Source organism: Calidris pugnax, unplaced genomic scaffold, assembly GCF_001431845.1.
Source record: "Calidris pugnax isolate Ruff unplaced genomic scaffold, ASM143184v1 scaffold8, whole genome shotgun sequence".
In the NCBI taxonomy this organism is placed as follows: domain Eukaryota; kingdom Metazoa; phylum Chordata; class Aves; order Charadriiformes; family Scolopacidae; genus Calidris; species Calidris pugnax.
Genome location: NW_015090830.1, coordinates 24,414,409 through 24,433,409, shown reverse-complemented (window position 1 = coordinate 24,433,409; position 19,001 = coordinate 24,414,409). Strand labels below are relative to the sequence as shown.

At 43.4% G+C, this 19,001-nt stretch overlaps 1 protein-coding gene across 4 annotated transcripts in view; it reads left to right on the top strand.

Moving 5' to 3' along the window:
• The window catches only part of KIAA0319 (KIAA0319 ortholog), a 56,489-nt gene that overhangs the window by 16,246 nt on the left and 21,242 nt on the right, over positions 1-19,001 (top strand). For 3 of the 4 annotated variants that reach the window (XM_014940743.1, XM_014940742.1, XM_014940744.1), the window contains exons 3-6: positions 7,563-8,341; positions 15,507-15,684; positions 17,932-18,036; positions 18,718-18,815. In XM_014940743.1, the coding sequence (XP_014796229.1) occupies positions 7,563-8,341; positions 15,507-15,684; positions 17,932-18,036; positions 18,718-18,815 (1,160 nt within the window). Of the gene's footprint in view, positions 1-7,562; positions 8,342-15,506; positions 15,685-16,684; positions 16,796-17,931; positions 18,037-18,717; positions 18,816-19,001 lie in introns of those variants that run through there. The other variant, XM_014940745.1, reaches the window with a different exon arrangement.

Below are 19,001 nucleotides of genomic sequence, written 5' to 3'. Positions count from 1 at the left end.
AGTCCTTCTCATACTTCTCCCATGGGTCCTTCCCATGGGCTGCAGTTCTTCAAGAACTGCTCCAGCATGGGCCCTTTCCATAGGGTTCAGTCCTTCAGCAATGGACTGCTCCAACGTAGATCCCCGACAGGGTCGCAGGTCCTGCCAGAAAACCTGTTTCTGCGTGGGCTCCTCTCCATAGGGCTGCAGTTCCTGCCAGGATGCTGCTCTATCATGAGCTCTCCATGGGGGTCAGGGCTTCCTTTAGGGATCACCCACTTGCTCTGGCATGAGGTCCTCTGTGGGTTGCAGGGTGGGTATCTGCTCCACTGTGGACCTCCATGGACTGTAGGAAAACAACCTGCTTCACCATGGTCTTCACCACAGGCTCCAGGGTAATCTCTGCTCTGCTTGGAGCACCTCTTCCCTCTCCTCCTTCACTCACCTTGATGTATGGAGGGTTGTTTCTCTCACATATTCTTACTCTTCTCTCCTGGCTGCTGCACAGTGTTTTTCACCCCTTTTAAAATATGTTATCACAGAGGTACTACCAGCATTGCTGATCAGCTCAGCCTTGGCTGGCAGTGGGTTCCTCTTGGAACTGGCTCTCTCTGACATGGGGGCAGCTTCTAGTGTCTTCTCACAGAAGCCACCCCTGCAGTCCATTTTTCCCCCATCCCCTGCCTACCAGAACCTTGCCACATGAACACAATACACTGAAAAACAAAGCTAGAACAGTAGGCAGGTCACCTAATGGATATGGATATCTACCACTGACTGATGTTCCTGCCTCTCAGGAGGCTTGAGCTGGATGTGGCAATAGGTGTTAGTGTGTGCCATCTACTTCCAGGTTCGGGAAGTCAATCATCCAAATTGCATGAAATGCTGAGTGACAGAGGCATGGATATGGCATACGTGGTACACACTATACCTATTGCCACGTCCAGCTCAAGCCTCCTGAGAGGCTTAGTCTGTGGATGCAGCTCCTAATTTCTTCATTGTTCCTGCCTCTCAGGAGGCTTGAGCTGGATGTGGCAATAGGTGTTAGTGTGTGCCATCTACTTCCAGGTTCGGGAAGTCAATCATCCAAATTGCATGAAATGCTGAGTGACAGAGGCATGGATATGGCATACGTGGTACACACTATACCTATTGCCACGTCCAGCTCAAGCCTCCTGAGAGGCAGGAACATTAGTCTGTGGATGCAGCTCCTAATTTCTCCACATAGGCATTCCTTGTAATGCCAGTCTCATTTCACTGGCTCATATCCATTCGTTGATGAAATCAGCTTATATGAAATAGATTTAAATTATTCTGACCGTTAATAAAAATCAATAATTTTTATGCCAATGCATCCCAAACTGATATTTTTTTTCCCCATAAGAGATAAAGCCAGTCTCATTTCACTGGCTCATATCCATTCATTGATGAAATCAGCTTATAAGAAATGGATTTAAATTATTCTGACTGTTAATAAAAATCAATAATTTTTATGCTAATGCATCCCAAACCGATATTTTTTTTTTCCCCCATAAGAGGTAAAAGACATTGCTTTCCACCACAGAAATAACAGTTTACTTTGCAACTGGGAATCCAACACCTTGGAATCGATTCAGTCCAGCTCTCATCTTGAGCAGGTGTATTCTGATCTGGCAGACCTTGCGAATGCTGCTATTGAAACGCATTTCTGCAAATATAATAGCATTCTCATGGCTGATTCTCAGTTTTCTCGTACTGTGTGTTCATATTGTGGTGCTTTGTTATGAGATTAGGCACTCTTAACAAAAATGTGAAGATGGATTGGCAGGTAATTGCAGTCACAGGTGGTGTGCAGTCTGGTCTCCTTTTCTTTAACTCCATGCAGCCCAGCCATACATTATATCAGCCCCCAGAGCCTTTTGGGGACATCGCCAGTGTCCTTTTTTTCATTTTCTTTGCTTTAGGGTTTCTAAGTACATTACAAGCCATCAATTTTCAAAAGATTTCAGTACTGCTGGTCTTGATCTCTGAAGAATAAGATGAATGCCCTTTTCTTCCCATTTGAAACACAGGCCAGGAGTGTCAAAGGACACTTTAAGACGTAGGTATGCCCTTGAAATGACAGTGGAACAACTAGCCTTGGGTTGCAGTGTGTTCTTTGTTATTTATACTGTCTTGGCTAGATATTCTGGTTCACACAGGTCTTTCCAGAGAGATGAGATGGTGGAATGCTTGATTGTGATCTCCAAGATGACAGTGAGTTATGCGGTATGCCAGGTTGGTTCACATTGTCCACGTCTCTGTTGGAAGTGGTCTGGTGTTTCCTCGTGGAGGGACGTGATGGCTGCACCCATACATCTACCCTTGTAGTCTCCAACTGCAAATAACCAGTGTCATTGATTCAGTGTCCCTAGATGCTCATCTGTAAATTAAGGGGAGAAGGGGCTGTGGGTTGGATGGATAGTTTTGACAGTCGAAGATCTGGTCTGCAGTTTGGACACGTTTGGATTGTGACCATAGCCACAGTCTGGTTAAAAAAAAAACAAAAAACAAAAACAAAAAAACCCCAAAAAACAACAAAACAAAGGGGAGGGGGGAGAAGGGTTCTTTAGGTGTGGGGTTTTTGTTTTTTGTTGTGTGGTTTTGTGTTTTTTTTCTTTCTTAAAATAGCACTTGGCTCATTTATCAGTGACAAATAGGGGTAACAATTCATGGAACAAAAACGATACTTGGAGAGAACCATCAGGCCCGCTGAGCTAAATAGGGAGCTTTGACAGATCCTAGACACAAGGAGTGAATGATAAACATTGTGCAGGCTGCTGTAATGGCCACAAAAGCTTTGCAGTTCATTGTTTGTAGATTTAAGTAGAATACAATTGCCTTTAGCTTTGTCTTGAGGGCTTGCTTTTATGTAACTGAGCACTTTTTTTTGTCTGTTTATTCTCCTCCTCCCTTGCAGTGCTTAGACTGCAGTCAGCATCCTTACTGAGGCCCAAAAGAGCACTTTGGGATCCCGGATGTATCCCTATTTAAAGACCTGTGAGATTTCAGGGAAAGGGAGGGGGAAACACCAAATAACCTAAAAGCAGCCTGTAAAAAAAGAATGAAGATACATTCATGGTGCACTAAAAATAGAAGGGAACTAGTTTGTTGCAGCACAAGAAGGCAGAGACAGTCCTACTCTTCCTGTAGGAAACTGCTGGAGAACCTTGCGTGCTCCCTTAGTTCAGAGACTTTCAGGCTGTGAGAGCAGTGTGCCACGTGAGCTCTCAGTGCTGTGCTGCCAGCAATAAGGTAACGGGAGCTGATTCTGGTCAAATGGGACTTTTCTTGGTGCAAGGGCTGAATCTGAGCTCTTCTCCATTGCTCATTCTCTCTTGCCCCCTCTTCCTGCTTCCTGGTTCTTGTGGTACTGGTTGCTGCTAGGGAAAACAGGTAGATCAGCCTACACGGGGATAGCTCTGTTCTTGCAGGGTGTCACAGATTTGACAGAGTTGGAACAGACCTCTAGAGATCATCTAGTCCAACACCCCTGCTAAAGGGACTGCGTCAAGGCAGGTCTTGAAAATCTCCAGAGAAGGGGACTCCACAGCCTCTCTCGGCAGCCTGTTCCAGGGCTCTGTCACCCTCACTGGGAAGAAGTTGTTCCTTGGATTTGAGTGGAACTTCCTGTGTTCCAGCTTGTGCCCGTTGCCCCTTGTCCTATTGCTGGAAACCACTGAAAAGAGTCCAGCTCCATCATCCTTCAACACACCGTTTAGGAACTTCTAAACATAGATAAGGTCTCCCCTCAGCCTTCTCTTCTCCAGGCTAAAGAACCCCAGCTCTTTGAGCCTTTCCTCGTAAGGGAGATGCTCTAATCCCTAAATCATCTTAGTTGCCTGATGTTGGACTCTATCCAGTAGTTCCAATGTCAGAGTAGGGTAATTAGCCATGATTAACCCAGTGTTAGTACACTGTTATAATTTGCTACTTACTAAAGAATATTTGCCTGCAAATCATTCAAGTGCTTGTGGTTGTGAGCCTGCCAGAGAGGGCTGAGAGCATCTGTTAGGTTTTGCAGTTAGTCTCCATGTCCACTTGAGGAAAGGTCTCCAGCCATCTGCGATGGAGGTACGGCTGTGTTCCTGCTGGGCTCTGGACATCAGTGGGCTCACGCACCAAGATGTGAAAAAGTGGTACTATGCACCTCAAAGAAGGGTGTGGATGTTTCCTCACTAAAGGAAAGAATCTCTTTTAAATGAAGCTATATTCCATGTTGTGACTGAGTATTAGGGTTTTTTGTGGGAGGTATGGCTTTGGTGGTTTTGGTTTTTTTGGTTTTGGTGGGGTTTTTTTAGAGTAACCCACTTGCCTGACTAGGTCTCTGGATGTGTCAGCATTGTTCTACTGTAGACATAATGAGGTACGGCCAAAAGGAAGGGGAATATTTGGCTTGCAGAACTTTTAGGCTATTGATGGCCCAGGCACTAGAGGGCTTTCAGGGCTCGTAATAAGGTGAAGCAATCTTTCTGTTGGTAACCTGAATGAGTACTTCTGAAACAATAAACAGAATTGCATGATGCTATTTTTTGCCATTACTGGTCAGAGTAGAACAGTACTTTAATTTGAGATCAATTAACTAAAGGAAGACAGCTATGCTGTGACCTCAGATGTCAGGTAATGCCTTAGCAGACACAAATGTTATTATGTGATCCTTTGTGAGACGCTCTTTCAGTAAATTTTCTGTAAGTAAGAGACCTCGCTATCTCTTACTTGAGCCCATTGCAGACTGGAGATTGGACAGGGTGAAGAGGACTATGAAATTAGAGATCAGATTAAGTTCATACTAAGTAGATTTTGCATATTTTCCGTGTGAAGACAAAACGGACACAGTATTAGGCTGAAATAGCCTGCTAAATTTACCCATTCTTGCCCACCTACTGCTAGAATTTTATTCAGGTGTAACTCTAGCTGAAGCAAGAGATGAAATGTGGGTTACTTTGATATTTGGATTACGCTCTTAGGTTTAAATTAGAATTGTTGGGGAAATAATTTTCCCATTATACAGAAATTCTGAAGCTTACTGTTTTTTTCCGTTCCTTACTGGGATTAAAGCAAGGCCTCCTGACATATGAAAAAGGGCGTAGCTATGATCTATGGCTAGGATGCTTGCTTGAAAGATTTAGGTTCAGTGTCATGTATTGTTTTAGGAATATGGTGGACTTGTTTCTCTCTACAGCTAATGAAACACCATCAATTTTGTGGGAGGTTGACTCTGCAGCGTGATAGCTCATGTATCAAACTGAAAGTGACAGGGTGAGATTTGGAGATTTGTTTGACATCAGACTGAGTGAGGGTTTGAAGTCTGGCCTCAGGTTACGGTTTTGGAATATTCCAGTTGTCCAGGTCTGTCTCCAGGACAAGAATTGTTGGTCATTCTTTCATTCTTCTCTGAACAAAATAAATAATGAAGCTTTCAGATGCCTTTTAACAGGTTGGTCACTTTCTCCTTCAGGGATGAGGTCAAGAAGGGAACACATGAAAACAACCCTCAAAGGAGTTTTTTACACACCTTAATAGCGCTGTTCCTAAAGTATTAATTGTAATGAGTTGTTACTGACCAAATACTGGATGTTCACACAGGGCTGTTTTTCATCTCCCTGCTGACTTACAGGATTAACTAAATTGATAATGGTTGAAAAAGGATGGAATGGTTAAATGAGCTGCCTGACTCCTATACTTCGTTTTAACCCAGAGCTCTTCTGGCTCACCTGTCCCAAGTTGTGCAGACAATTTAAAGGAAAGACTTGTGATGACAATTCGGAGTCTCTACCAGGATCTGATGTTCTTGGAGATGAAAGGGAATATAAAGAAAATATTGATATGCAATGCGAAAGAAAAAAATAATGCACAAATCCTGGGTACAGATAAAGATGCTTCATGTTTGAGCTGTGTCAGAACAGGATAGATTGTTTTGTGTTCCCCTGGATAGATTTTTCACTGAAAGTGTAAAGTGGAGGAGTAAACAGCATCCCAGTTCTGTATGAAGGAGTAGCTGGAGCTTGAAAAATGGACTTGAAGCTGCTTATCCTTTTTGTCAGCTTCATACCCAGCTACATCTATTTGCAAGTCATTGATCTTTTTTAAAATTTAGTTTTGCTTCACGTTTCTCCTCTCCCCAGATAGCCAGCTCTGCAAAACCATCATAAAGTATTGTCCTCTCTATCCCTCAGTGTGTGGTGCATGTTGGATTTTTTGTTTCTTTTGTGTTTTTTTGCTTTGAACTTAACCTACTTTGCAAGCTGTGCATTCATCCCAGGCAGTATGATGCCCCACAGGTATTTCAGTAGCTGTATTACGATCATGTAGTGTGAAGGAAGGTACTGCTGTTCAGCCCAGAAGATGTGGTGGGAGCTGTAGCGCGGTGGTTGGACACACTGCATGTGTAGGAGAACCTCTGCATCTCCGAGGCTGTAGGTCATGGTCAGACCTAACCCTTACTGCTGCCCTATTCCTACTCATTGGTTTCAGTTTTCCTGCCCATTAGATCCACAGATTTGAGCTGGAATCAATTAGTCAAGCTGCCTGTTTCTTTTTCTCCTGCCATATGTTATTGTGAATAATGAGGTTTCTGCTGCCAGAACTCTACTGCTAATGACGTGCAGAGCAGGCAGAGTCAACTGTGTCTTCCATTACTGTGTTAGCTCCACAGTGGTGACATCTTGCTTTCATTGGTTGAGTTAGCAAGTCTAGTTGAAAACCACATTAAGAAGAGTATCCTGGTTTAACTCAACTGTTTTTTGAAGCACGATCAGATTTTTCAGGTTGCATTTTGGAGAGAGGAATTCTGAAGAGTAGTTATAGCCGGGAAAAAAACGCCTAGAGAAGATGTTAAAAATTGAGATACACAGTATGTTGATTCATGCTTGATTTGAACACTTCACACTCAGTCTGTGATGTGCTATGAAAAGAATTCTGATGTCCTACTAAAAGATTGCAACTTCACTGCAAAGGAAGGGAAGATGCTCCCTAACGGAGCAAGCTCTTGAGTTTTCACATGCACTGGTGGGTAAAGCAGCAAAAATTTGAGAATTTGGTCCAGCTTTTATATTAAGCCCAAGAGTTACATTGGTGTGAGGGACTCTTCATGAAGTTCAACTGAGACAGCAAATGTTTCTCCTATGTAGATTTTATTTTTTTTTTTTTGCGTCTTCCTTCCTAAAGTGAAACAATGACATGTTACAGCATCTTATGTGGGTTTTGTTTTAAAACATGCTTTGCTCACTATGCTAAGAGGGTAATGGAGGTACTCAATGATTTTTTTTATTTTTTTTTCCTTGTTTTAAATATTGGCAACTCCCTTCCATCTCTATGTATTTGTAGCAAAGGGAAGTAAGAGGCATTTTGTAAAACATATCAAGATCCTACACTGAAAAGTCCTCCCAAGTACAAATATTACTCCAAAGGGATATGCTGAAAAAAAAAAAAGTAGTGGTGATATTAATGAAAGGAAATGAGCTTATTTAAGTAGGGTGCCATCTGTTTTTACCTTGTCTCCTGTGATAAGCCATTTTTGGTCACAGTAAACTATATTATGCCTTACGTTGGTGGTGTTTTTTCAGGTTCCAGTTGTGAGCAGTGCAGAGAAGGAGCCACGTACTCAGACGCAGTAATATCTCCCAATTTAGAAACCACTAAAATTATGCGAGTTCCTCATGCTCTGTCAGTGTCCGACTGCATCGCAGCCTGTTGTGACCTCTCTGGTTGTGACTTGTCCTGGATGTTTGAACGACGCTGTTACATCGTGAACTGCCAACACAAAGAGAACTGCGAACCTAAAAAAATTGAAACTGTAAAGTCCTATCTCACTTTTGTGCTGAGACCTTCTCAGAGGCCAGCCTCACTGCTAGGATTTGGGCAAGTGATCCCAAGCATGGTCCACTCCGTGGGACTCCAGAATCAGCCATCTGAGGAAGTAAGTAGCCTGAAGGAGCTGTCTCTGCTTGGCAAAGATCCTGGCCTTGAGGAGATTCCTGAATATATTGATGATTATAAAGAGCTGGAGCAGGACCCCTTTCAGTTGGGCATCAAACATGAGCAGAAGGAGAGCGCGGATTACGCTGACTGGGGCCTGATGGTGGCAGGTGAAAATGGCTTCAACTCTTCCATGGGCGACGATGGAGATAACCAGGAAGACTTTGCTGAAAAGAAAGGGGAGGCTGGGAAAGTGGAAAGCCTTGTGAATAAAACCAGCTCTGAAGTGAACTCTGTCACTGAACACTCTGTAGAGAGGCTCTCGCTGTCGTCTGTCCCGGAGATGACACCACTCCCCAGGAAGACATTTGAAAGTGAAGCCCCTGTTCAACTTCTCGCACAACCTGATGATGCTTTGCAAAAAGAGGTATGTTTGCCCTTCAGGAAGCAAGCAGAGTATGGTCTGAGGCCACTTTGCAATTCTTCTGTTTTCCAAATCAAATTAGGTTATTGCTTTGTAATGTAACCCTAACACTCAAATGACTTACAGTCCTGTTACAGTGTAGAAAAGGCTGAAGGGGAGAGGATTGTCTTAATAGGCAGATGAATCACTAAAGGATTCTTTTCTACTGGCTCCTTTTGGGACACTGTGGGATTCCCTTTGAAGCGTACAGATGAGTGGGCTTGGACCTGGTGTAACAGTGTTATGGTATTCTTCCCTTTTGACCCTTGGTGACTCATTAGAAGAAGTTAGCTGAGCAACTTCTAGTGTCCTAAGGCCAAAACCAATAAACATAAGTTCCTCCATCAAGAAAATGAAGCCTGTTTTATGGGTTCCATGTTGCTAATGCATAGAATAAATACCTTTTATAATGCTTTTAAAACACGAGAGGCAAGGTACATAAGGAAGGACAGTGGGGATTTTTGGACCATGGTGTACAGCAGGATAAAATGGATAAGGTAACTTTGTTCTCAGGATCCTTTTCTTGAGTCTTGATAAAAATAAGTTAACTTTTAAAAACTAATTTAGATACTTCATTAAAATGCACCTGTTCTCTATTTATGCCAGCCAGCTCGATCAGTTGAGACTAAAAGGTTCCCTAAGAACTGGTGGAACCAGTTAGAAAGTTGAAATAGGCTGTAAAGTCAACATGTACTGGGTTTGACATGCACCTCTGCAGGAGGGAAGAGGAAATTAAGCAATGTTACCTGGATCGCTCTAAATTCCACCAGATTTTGTAACCAGCAACTACTTATCTCTTGCTTTAGAAATGACAATTTATTACTATTACAGTAGGGAAGGAAAATGCACATAAGTAAGAAAGTTGTATGAAATCAGTGACAGCTGAGGTTCTTGGTGGGGATGACAGAGCTGGCAAAAGTACGTGTGGAGAACAGCAAGTCCTAAGATAAAATCTAACTTGGATACCATTGCAGCCTAGAGGTGTGGCAGTTTTCTCTCTGCTTTGAGATCTTCTAGATATTCTCAGTACTTCGGGGATTCCAGGTGGGCTTCTGGGAGTGCCATGAGGCACATGGGTGGCTGTACGGGCTAGGACCTCTCACAGCTTCTCACAAGTTCTGTCAGCTATTGATGAAAGGGTGCTTTGGGCTGTTGCCCTAGACAGCTCATGATCAGGGAGGGTGTTGCAGCCTCTCAGAGGTGCTAGGGATGAGGTCTGATGGCAGTGAGCTAGTTAAGAGTTTGTATGGGTCAGAGCTTGCAGGTCAGGGCTGCTTATGTGCCTTAGAGAAGCCATTACAACTTTGAGTTCACCTAAAATGTGTGGCAAACAGAGCTGAGCAAATTTGTTCCCCATCTCTAAGGGATGGTGTGAATACAGCTTTATGAAAGTTGAGCTTTCACTGAGCTTGCAGTGGTAATGATATATGTGGCCAAGCCTGCTTTGTAAATCTCTACTTTGATTTTGCTACCCCAGCTAGAATAGAAAGATTTTGTTTTCTCTTCATGACACTGTCTGTGTAGAGAGAAGTTTATTGTAGAGTGGAGAGAGACATATTTCTCACTGGGACACAGAGGAGGCATTCCTGTCTGGTCTTTATGTGATGCTAACATAATGCTAGCGCAGCCATTGAAACTCCTGTGGAAAAGGTGAGGAACGAGCTTGCTTTTTTCAGTGCAGAAGAGACAAAACTCCCAAACTGGGTCAGTCTTTAGCCCCAGCAGGTAGTGATGTTGCAGAGCTGATAAGATGATAACTGTAGTTAGAAGGCGATGTAGCAGTGCTCTGTTAACAGAGCTGTAGAGAGCTGATGGGATAGTATTGAAAGCTGTTCATGAAATGTATTGTGAAATGACTCTAAAGGCTGTTAATGTAGAGAAAGGTTAAGAATCTGGAGAAGCAGAAGGTTTTGAGAAACCGCAAAAGCCTGTGTAGCCTTTGTTTCCCAAGTGGGAATCCTTTGAATTTAGACATTTGCAGAGAAATGAAGATGATGAACAGTTTCTGCAAATACCTTTCCCTGGTGTTGCCCAAGTTCATCTTCAGTCCAGACACGTCTCCACTCCCCATCTTTTCACTGCACATTATGCTCAGTCCTTTTGGTGAGGTGACAGGCAGCAGAGGAGGCTGGGGTCAGTGGATAGCAGTTTCCTTTATGCCACTTGTTGCTTCCTTCTCTTTTCTGCCACTGTTCCTTCCTTCTTACTTGTTTCCTCTGGTCTGGTGTGGGCTTCTCTGTGGGCCTCGGTCCCCTGGGAGGTGGCATGAAGTGTCTCCTTCCAAGAGGATGTCCCCAGCCCTGTACCCAATAATGTCCCCTTCCACATGTTCCTTCTCATGTCTCCTGTTGTGCATATCCCATTCTCCTCCCCCTGTCCCCTTCTATGTCCTCTGTCCCCTTCTATGTCCCCTGTCCCCAGTGGAAGAGGATGTCCCCAGCCCTGTACCCAATAACGTCCCCTTCCACATGTTCTTTTTCATGTCTCCTGTTGTGCATATCCCCTTCTATGTCCCCTGTCCCCAGTGACTATTGCTCTTTCTTAACTATATCTGAGTGGTTGCAGTGTTGGCACATGGTTGCTTGTTTCCATCCATTGCCAAACCATCTGGGACCACAGGGGTGACCCTGCAGCCAGTCTCCTGCCACCCAAGCCCTGCCAGTTGTGCCTGACACAAACTTCTGGCTTGGCCAGCAAGTTGTGCCTGACACAAACTTCTGGCTTGGCTTGAAGTTTTTCTGCTTTGGGAAGTGCACTTGTGACTCTAGTGAAAAAGAAGCTGCCTGTGATAAGTTCTGGTGATGGGAATTCCTTCTTATGTGTCTCTTTCTCCAGCAAGCAGACATTTTAATCAAATTTCATATGGATTGTTCAGGCACGTATTCATGTTTCCTTCTGAAAAAAATGTTTCTTTGGAGACCAAATTTTGTTATTAAGGAAATCTTAACTTTTTTATGCTGGATTAAAAATGCTGAGATGCCTCCAAATAGTTTTCTCACTACCTCTCAGGTCTTTTTGTGTAGGTTATGAAAATGTTAAGGTCTTCAAACTATTTTTGCTAATAACTGTGCTGAAATGCCCTCTGTTTATTGCATATCATACAGTATTTTCCTATGTCTGCTTAATTCTGCTCCAGCAATTCTATAGCCCTGTGTCCTAGACCCATACTGACGCACTCCCTTCTGCAGCCCCCAGACAAAGCAGTTTTGACAAACGAGACAGAGCAGGTTGGCAAAAATGCAATTCCTTTCCTTCACAATAGTCAGCAGCATGCAGTGTCCTCAGGTGCTGTGTTCTGTGAGCCAAGGACCCGGAGAGAGATTTTAAACTGTGAGACCAACCAAACACAAGCCTCAGGAGTCTGTGACTCAGGAGCATCCTTGCCATAAGTGCTGTCAGGTGTGGGGGGTGACTGTGTGACTTGGGATAGAACGTATGGGGTTTGTCAATTAACTGAGTAACCTGGCTTTTTTGGGTTTGCATCAAGAGTTCAGAGTGATCTTACGGCCTGTCACCCTCTAGCAGCTCAATGACATGAATACATTTAGAAATCTGTACAGAGTAAATACTGTCAAGCTGTCCAAACCAGAAATCTGCAGTGCTGCCCATCCTTGAAGTGAGATACCTGTGAAGTCTTAATTGTCTTTTTTACATCTCCAGGTAACTGCTGATCTGTTAAGCAAGGTGAGGTTGTTCAGGTTTTAGTCAAACTCCAGCTGCTGCTCTGTTGATGTTGCATCGTTTCAAACATTTATTCAATAGGTTAGGCCTAAATGCATAAAGCTCTACCTAAGAAAGCCTAAGATGGCTGACAGAATATTATGTGATGAAGAGCCTTTTAATGTCTGATTGGAATGCCTTCAAAATTGATATTTAGGAGTTAGAATGAGGTTGAATATCAGAGGTGTTCCTACCTTATTTTGGCCTTGTTTCAGTTTCGAAGCCTGCGAATGCTGAACGGTCCTGTTTGGTTAAAAATGCATTGACTTGATCCCTAGGGAATGTATAAGACCCCTGAAAGCTGTTTTGATATTTAGAATTAGCTGTCAAAAATGTTTATTTCTGTCTTGAAGTCTGCACTTTGTGTCATACAGCATGATGGTTTGCTCTTTTGCGACTCCCCAATTAGTAGAGGTCATACTTGCTAGAAATGATTAGACAGATAACTGAAAGCAGAGAAGGAGGGAGAAGCAGACCAGTGAAAAGAGCGAAGTTTCAGTGCTGACAGAGCTGCTCTTCATAATGTTTTCCAGATAATGAGAGAGAGCAAATGGTAATGCAGTTATGTAGTAATCATATGTACAGGGGACGTGGAGGAAAGACTGGTGGGGAAGCAGTCGTATCAAACACAGCACTAGCAGCCCTTGACTCACTAGGGTCCTGATAAGTTGTCTTTAGGAGTACTTGAGGAAGACGATGATTGGGCTTATCCTTCCCATTCATGGGGAGAAAAGAAAGCACCCAATCTGTGGGGTCAGTCAGGGACCAGAAGTGAAGAAGGATCCCCCATGGCATGGTGCTGTTGTCTGCACTGTAACTTTGAGCTTCCCCAGGGAACTGCATGACTTTTTTTTTTTTCCTTTTTGAATGATGGGAATGTACTTGTTTTTTGTTGGAATTCTTGAGAGATTTGCACTTGAGTCAAACCCCAAGAAGTGGAGGATGTGGGCCCTTACAGCTGGTGTAGTTATATTTGCACTTGAGTCAAACCCCAAGAAGTGGCAGGTGTTGGCCCTCACAGCTGGTGTAGTTATTTTGTAATAAGCAGTAATGGCTGTACTGGTGGGTAAAAGCAAGCAAAAAACCCCCAGAGCCCATACCAACAGAACTGCCTACCCTGCTCACTCCCAGAAAGACTCTTCCTTTTCTTTCCTTTTCCTTTCAATTCCTGAGCTGGAATTTAGGTTAATCTTGCTCTTTACGTCTGCTGCAGCATATCCCTTAGTAATAATTTCTGACTGAAAACTCAATTTCTGATATTGCCTCTGCCTCAATTATCTACTGCCTGCTAATGTTCTTAGTTTAAGCTGTCTTTTCGACTGTGGCACTGCTTCAGATGTGACAGTGTCACAGAGCAGCTGTTTTGACTGCAGAGGCTTGCCTAGCCTTGCTGACTGAAGAGGTGTTTGGTACCATTGCAGAAGAGAAGGTCCTGGGAAAGGTACATTTGGGGTCACTTTTTCCCTATCTGTCCTACAAACCCAGGATGGCTGTGTCTCACCTGATAGACCGGCACAAGGCCAGGAGAGGAGTAAAGCCATAGGAAGCTCAGAAAAGTAGATTTCCCTTAAACTTGGAAGGCAAAGAAACACTTTGGTTTGCTCAAGTGTAGTAAAGAAGATCTCTTTGGAAGATGTGGGATGGAGTGAGTACATAAAGGAGAGCTATCTGGAAGAAAGGCCTGTCAAAGGTGGCTCTCCCTGTGCGTGATGATGTTGTCAAGGGTGAGATTCCTGCTGAAGGCACTACCTTAGGGGAGCTGCAGTTCCTGATCCTGCTGTTGGTGTCCCAGCTGCTCAGATCTTTTTACTATCTGCGTATTGAGCAGAGCTGGAGTTGTGGCCGTAAAGGTGCTTGCATAGTCCATAGACCTATCTTGAGGTGTAGCTCTTGGTGTGGTCCTCAGCATCTTCACAGGGTAGGGAGCCTCAGCCCCCAACACTGCTGTCACTGTCCTGGCTGCACAGGGCTCTCTTCTCTCTGTCCTTGTTGAAGGCAGAGATGGAGTTGCAGATGACTTTCATGCTCTGTTTCCTCGCAGGCTGGGAAGCAACAGTCCCTGGCATTGCTTCCATGTTCCCTGCTGCACAGGGAGCTTTTCCTCCTGCCCACATTCAAGGCAGAGCTGCTCTGATTTCCTAGGGAGGCAACAGACCGCAGAGTGGAAGTGGAGCACCTGAAATATGAAGAGAAGTTCAGAGCTGGGACTGTTCAGCCTTGAATAGATTGGGTTCAAAGGGGTCTTACCAATGTGTATAAATAACTGTGGCAGGAGTGAAGAAGATGGAGCCAGGCTCTTTTCAGTGCCATCCGGTGACAGGATGAGAGGCAATGGACACAAATTGAAATACAAGGAATTCTATTAAAACAATAAAAAACATCTTTTTCTTTTTTCCTGTGAGGATGGTCAAACACTGGAACAAGTTGTCCAGAGAGGTTGTAGATTCTCTGTCCTTGGAGATATTCAAAACCTGCCTGGACATGGTCCTGAGCAGCTTACTGTAGCTGACCCTGCTTTGAGGAGGGGAGTTGGACTAGGCTGTGTCCAGAGGTCCCTTCCCACCTCAGCCATTCTGTGATATGAGTGTGCATTTTGCCAACCTTCATAATCCTGTTCTTCAGATAACAGATTATATACAAATTATAGCCATCAATATGTTATGTCTTCATAGGCCACACACAATAGCCATAATTGGCAAAGTGCTTTTCTCTAGATGTTAGATCAGAAATAAGTCTTGAGAACATAAGGAAAAGCCATTGATCCATTAAGACTAACGTGTCACTGAAAGGTGATGGGCAAGGCTAACACAGTGCTGAGTTATTTTGGCAAAACTTGTCGTGTCCCTTGCTGCAATTCTGATTTACGAACAAGGTGGGTGAGTGAGAAGAACACAACTGCTCAGTGATTGAAGTAGAGAGATTTAGGGCATTTTATTAGTGGTGAGGAAATAAGAAGGCATGAGCAAGTGCTGGTCTGAGCAGATGTGGCAAGAGTCAAGGATTCTGTTCTGTTTGTGTACGTACAGCATGAAGACAATTATACTCACCATACAGACTTCCTATCATTGGCTTTTAAAGGTTTATGACTATATTTAGACCTGTCCTACTGTTCTATATTAATTTGAGAACTGATAGCCTCAATTGTATTTCAGGTCACCTCATTTTGATGATAGCCTACACTGTTCTGCATCTGAGACTTGGAAAATGATTAGTATTTCTTAAAAAGCCTAATAAGATAACAGAAACAGCCCTTCTTTGTTAGATATTCTGTGTATGAATAAAACGTCCTAGTAACATAAATCAGTTGTCCTACCCTACATGATATTGAAAAAAACAGCATACCTCTAAGTCTGGAAATGTGAAAAATGGCTCACTTAAGACAACTCTTTCCCTGTAATTAATTTTTCAGGCTACTGCACCTTCCCCTTCTTCAGACCAACTGGATTTCTCCACGGGTGTGTCAGAGAAAACCCAGACTCCCACAGTGGCCCCAGAGAATGTCACTGAAGGTGGGACCATGCTACTTGCCACTGTGCCACCTGAGCCCGTGCAGCAGTTCACACCTCCTGCTACTGCTGCTAAAGCAGGTAATGTGTCAACATAGCTGGAGATCTGAGGGGCACCTGCAGGTTGCACATCCCAGTGGGCAGGGATGGCTTTACTACTGTCAAGCTTCCAACCTGTTGTTAGTTATGAGCTTGCTCTTTATCCAAAGATAACATCATTCCACTTCCAGCCTATAAACCTACAGTAGCACTGCAAACTCCAGACCCCTTAGCCAGTTACTTCTGAAGCAAAGCTCTGACCAATTCTATCCTTGATGGGACACTATAATGAAAGCAAATACGGCAAAGTAAAAAGCAGAGATAAAGAGCCTTTTTAAATGGATTAATTTCTATACTTGGTGAGAAATATCGGAGGCTTTCTGGAGTTTCAAAATAGTCTTCTAGACATACTTTTATTTTTGCGTGACTCTTCAGGACATTGCCCCCCCCCTCAGAAATTCAGTAGGGTTCCTGCTACATGTAGTTGTCAGATATCATGCAGCAACATAGGTGGGACTTGAGGAAGCTTAGCCCTTCAGTAGGGGAGAAGCCTAGCCCTTAGTAGGGGAGAACATGGCTTTCTCATCCTGGGGAAAAAAGGTTTTGCTCTAGTTTCAGAGCTCTGAGGAAGCTTATTAGACTTCAGCTGCAGAGCAGAAGTTTTTATTTTGGAAAGGATGTGTTTAACCACTATGTCCTCTGTAGTTGTGTTAAATTCTGTGTGTATGTTAAAGTATCTCCTTTCTCCTGCTGAGTTTCCCACCTCCCTGTGTGCCCTGACAAAGGGTTAGAAGGGCCACAAGAAGCAGAGAACTACAGATGTGTGTTCTTCTGCCCTCCTGGTGTACTGAGTATAGAGCTAAAGAGCTCTATAAAGAGTAAAGAGCTAAGCCCTTTGCTTCCTGGTGGAGTAAGTCTGATTTGGGACATTCTTGGTACCCTCTGCCCAACTGCAACGTGCCAGCCAGGATAGCAGTAGGAGGTAACAGGAAGAGATGAGCTACAAGAGATCCCTCTCCAAGGCAATGGATCATCATTACCATTGAGTGTTGACTAGGCAGCTCCTCCTCCTCCTCCACAGGAGGAGGTTGAAGAGGACTCAAAAACGAGCTTGGAAGAAGCGGCTGAAGGGAAAGTTGTGATGAATCTCACTGTAAGTACTGCTTTGTGCAAGGATTGCCTCAAATTTGTGTGTTCTCAGCCCTACTGTCTTGGAAGTCTTGGAAGTTCCTATTTTATTCTTATCTCATGTGGAGGCCAAAGTACAAACCTCTACTCCACTGGTGTCTAGGGCAACTCCCACGAGTAGTTATGGAGCCTTGGGTGCACTAGCAGTGACAGCAAGTCACTGCTGTTAACGTGGCCTCTTCATCCATTTTTTAGACCTGGCAGCTGCCACTGCTGAGTAGCCTCTTGCTCATCTATCTATTCAAAGCTTGTAAGTTGGATGTTTAGACAACGTTAGATGTTTAGGCGTTGGTGACTTTGGGAGAATCTTTGTTCTGTGGGTTTCCAATGTTAAAAGAAGGACATTTAAAACCTTTGAAATACCAGGTCTGTGAGAACATTTCCTGAAGCTGTGCTTTAATATGTGTCTGTCGGGGACTGGATTTGTGGACTTCAGCATTTTTGGAAGAGGAAGGAGTTTTCACAGATGAGAACTGGGAGGGTGTTTCCTGCATGTTAAATAGATTGAATGTGTGGCTCAGCTATGAAATAACACCTTTGTCTTGCTATACAAGTGGAATTTTTAAAAGGGACACTGAGCTGGACGTTGTGCGGCACTTGTGAGGTATGCCTCAAGCATAGAAGTAGTGCCCCTTGGGGAAAGAAAACATTATATTAGAGTTCTAGTATAGATTATGTTACTTTATTTAATGAGGTTTTTTTCTGGCACAGGTTATTCTTTTTTCTTCTCTAATTGTGTATTTTTTTTAATTCCTGAACTTCCATCCAATTACTGAGAAAAAAGCATTATTCTCTATGCAGAGCAATGTCACCCAAATAATCAGAATGCTCTTCTCTGAAGCAGAAGTAGGGGAAATGACACTTCACATTTGGGGAAAAACAAAACTCTTGGGTTGGTAAAAGGCAAAGAAGCCATAGACGTGATTGTAATAGATTATTATTTGATTGCTTACTGAGGAATTTTTTTTTTTTAACTTAGCCTTGCCTATTCACTGTAGAATGTTTGTCGAATTTTTCTTAATCCATTACAAATAGTACTTGAAGATGCTAAATTTATATCCATCCCATCTGTTAAAACTTAATGTACTTATTCTGTCTTAGATACAGTAAAAGAACTTATTGTGTCTGCTGGTGATAACATACAAGTGATGCTACCCAAAAATGAGGTTGAACTGAATGCCTTTGTTGTCCCACCACCACCTACAGGTGAGTTGAATGGCCTTGGCGTACAAGGAGATGCACACACCACCATCCTGTAATGGCAGACAAGTCCTGACTTATGTGGACATCCTGCACCTCAGGATAAAATAATCTTTCTCATCTCCTACTACTACATTTTTGTGGCTCTAACTGCAGAGAAGATTTCCTCCTGTGGATTTTAGAGATTTGTATTTTTTCTAAGTGGCTTTTGCTTTCAGAACCTGAACACATTAGCCGATGGTTCAGTAGAAAGCCTGTAGTTTCCACCAAAATATGATGTGGCCCAGGTTGTAGCATCTTGCTGTAAATCGGGGTGGGGGGAGTAGGTTCTAAATGCAACATTGACCTTAAAGCTACCAGCTTATGGACTGCGGCAGCAAAGAATACATATTTCATAGGTAGCTGTGTAAAATGCGTTCACTTCACGTGAAGCTGATTTTTGTGAAGAATTCAATTATTTGTGAATTTGTGAAGTCCATTGCCACATCCTTGCTGCTTTACCAAGGATGTGGTAATTGTGGAAGTTTTAACATATTCGTGCTGCTTCATTTTGCAGGCTTAAACAGCAGCAGTCATCATTTCCTACTGCAGCGTTTTATCTGACGGATGGTGAACTGGATTTCTTTGTTTCCTGGGCTTATCATGGAGGCAAAACTGATTACTCTTATGCTGTGTTATTTTCCTTAGAAACAGCCTACACCTATGAGTGGAGCTTAATCAGTCACCCTGCTGACTACGGCGGCGAGATGGAGCGCAGGCACAGCCAGACCTTGAAGCTCTCTCATGTAAGTGAGCTGTAAGCTCAGGCTCATTGTGTTTGTGTGATCCTTTCGCAGGAATCTAACCCGTGGGGAAGGGCATCTTGATTCAAGAAGTTCCAATGACTGCCAGAGTCTCTTCACTTGCATGTGTCACCAAATCTTTGCCAGATTATAAGCCTTCTTAGAGCACTCTAATTCTAAGATAGTGTA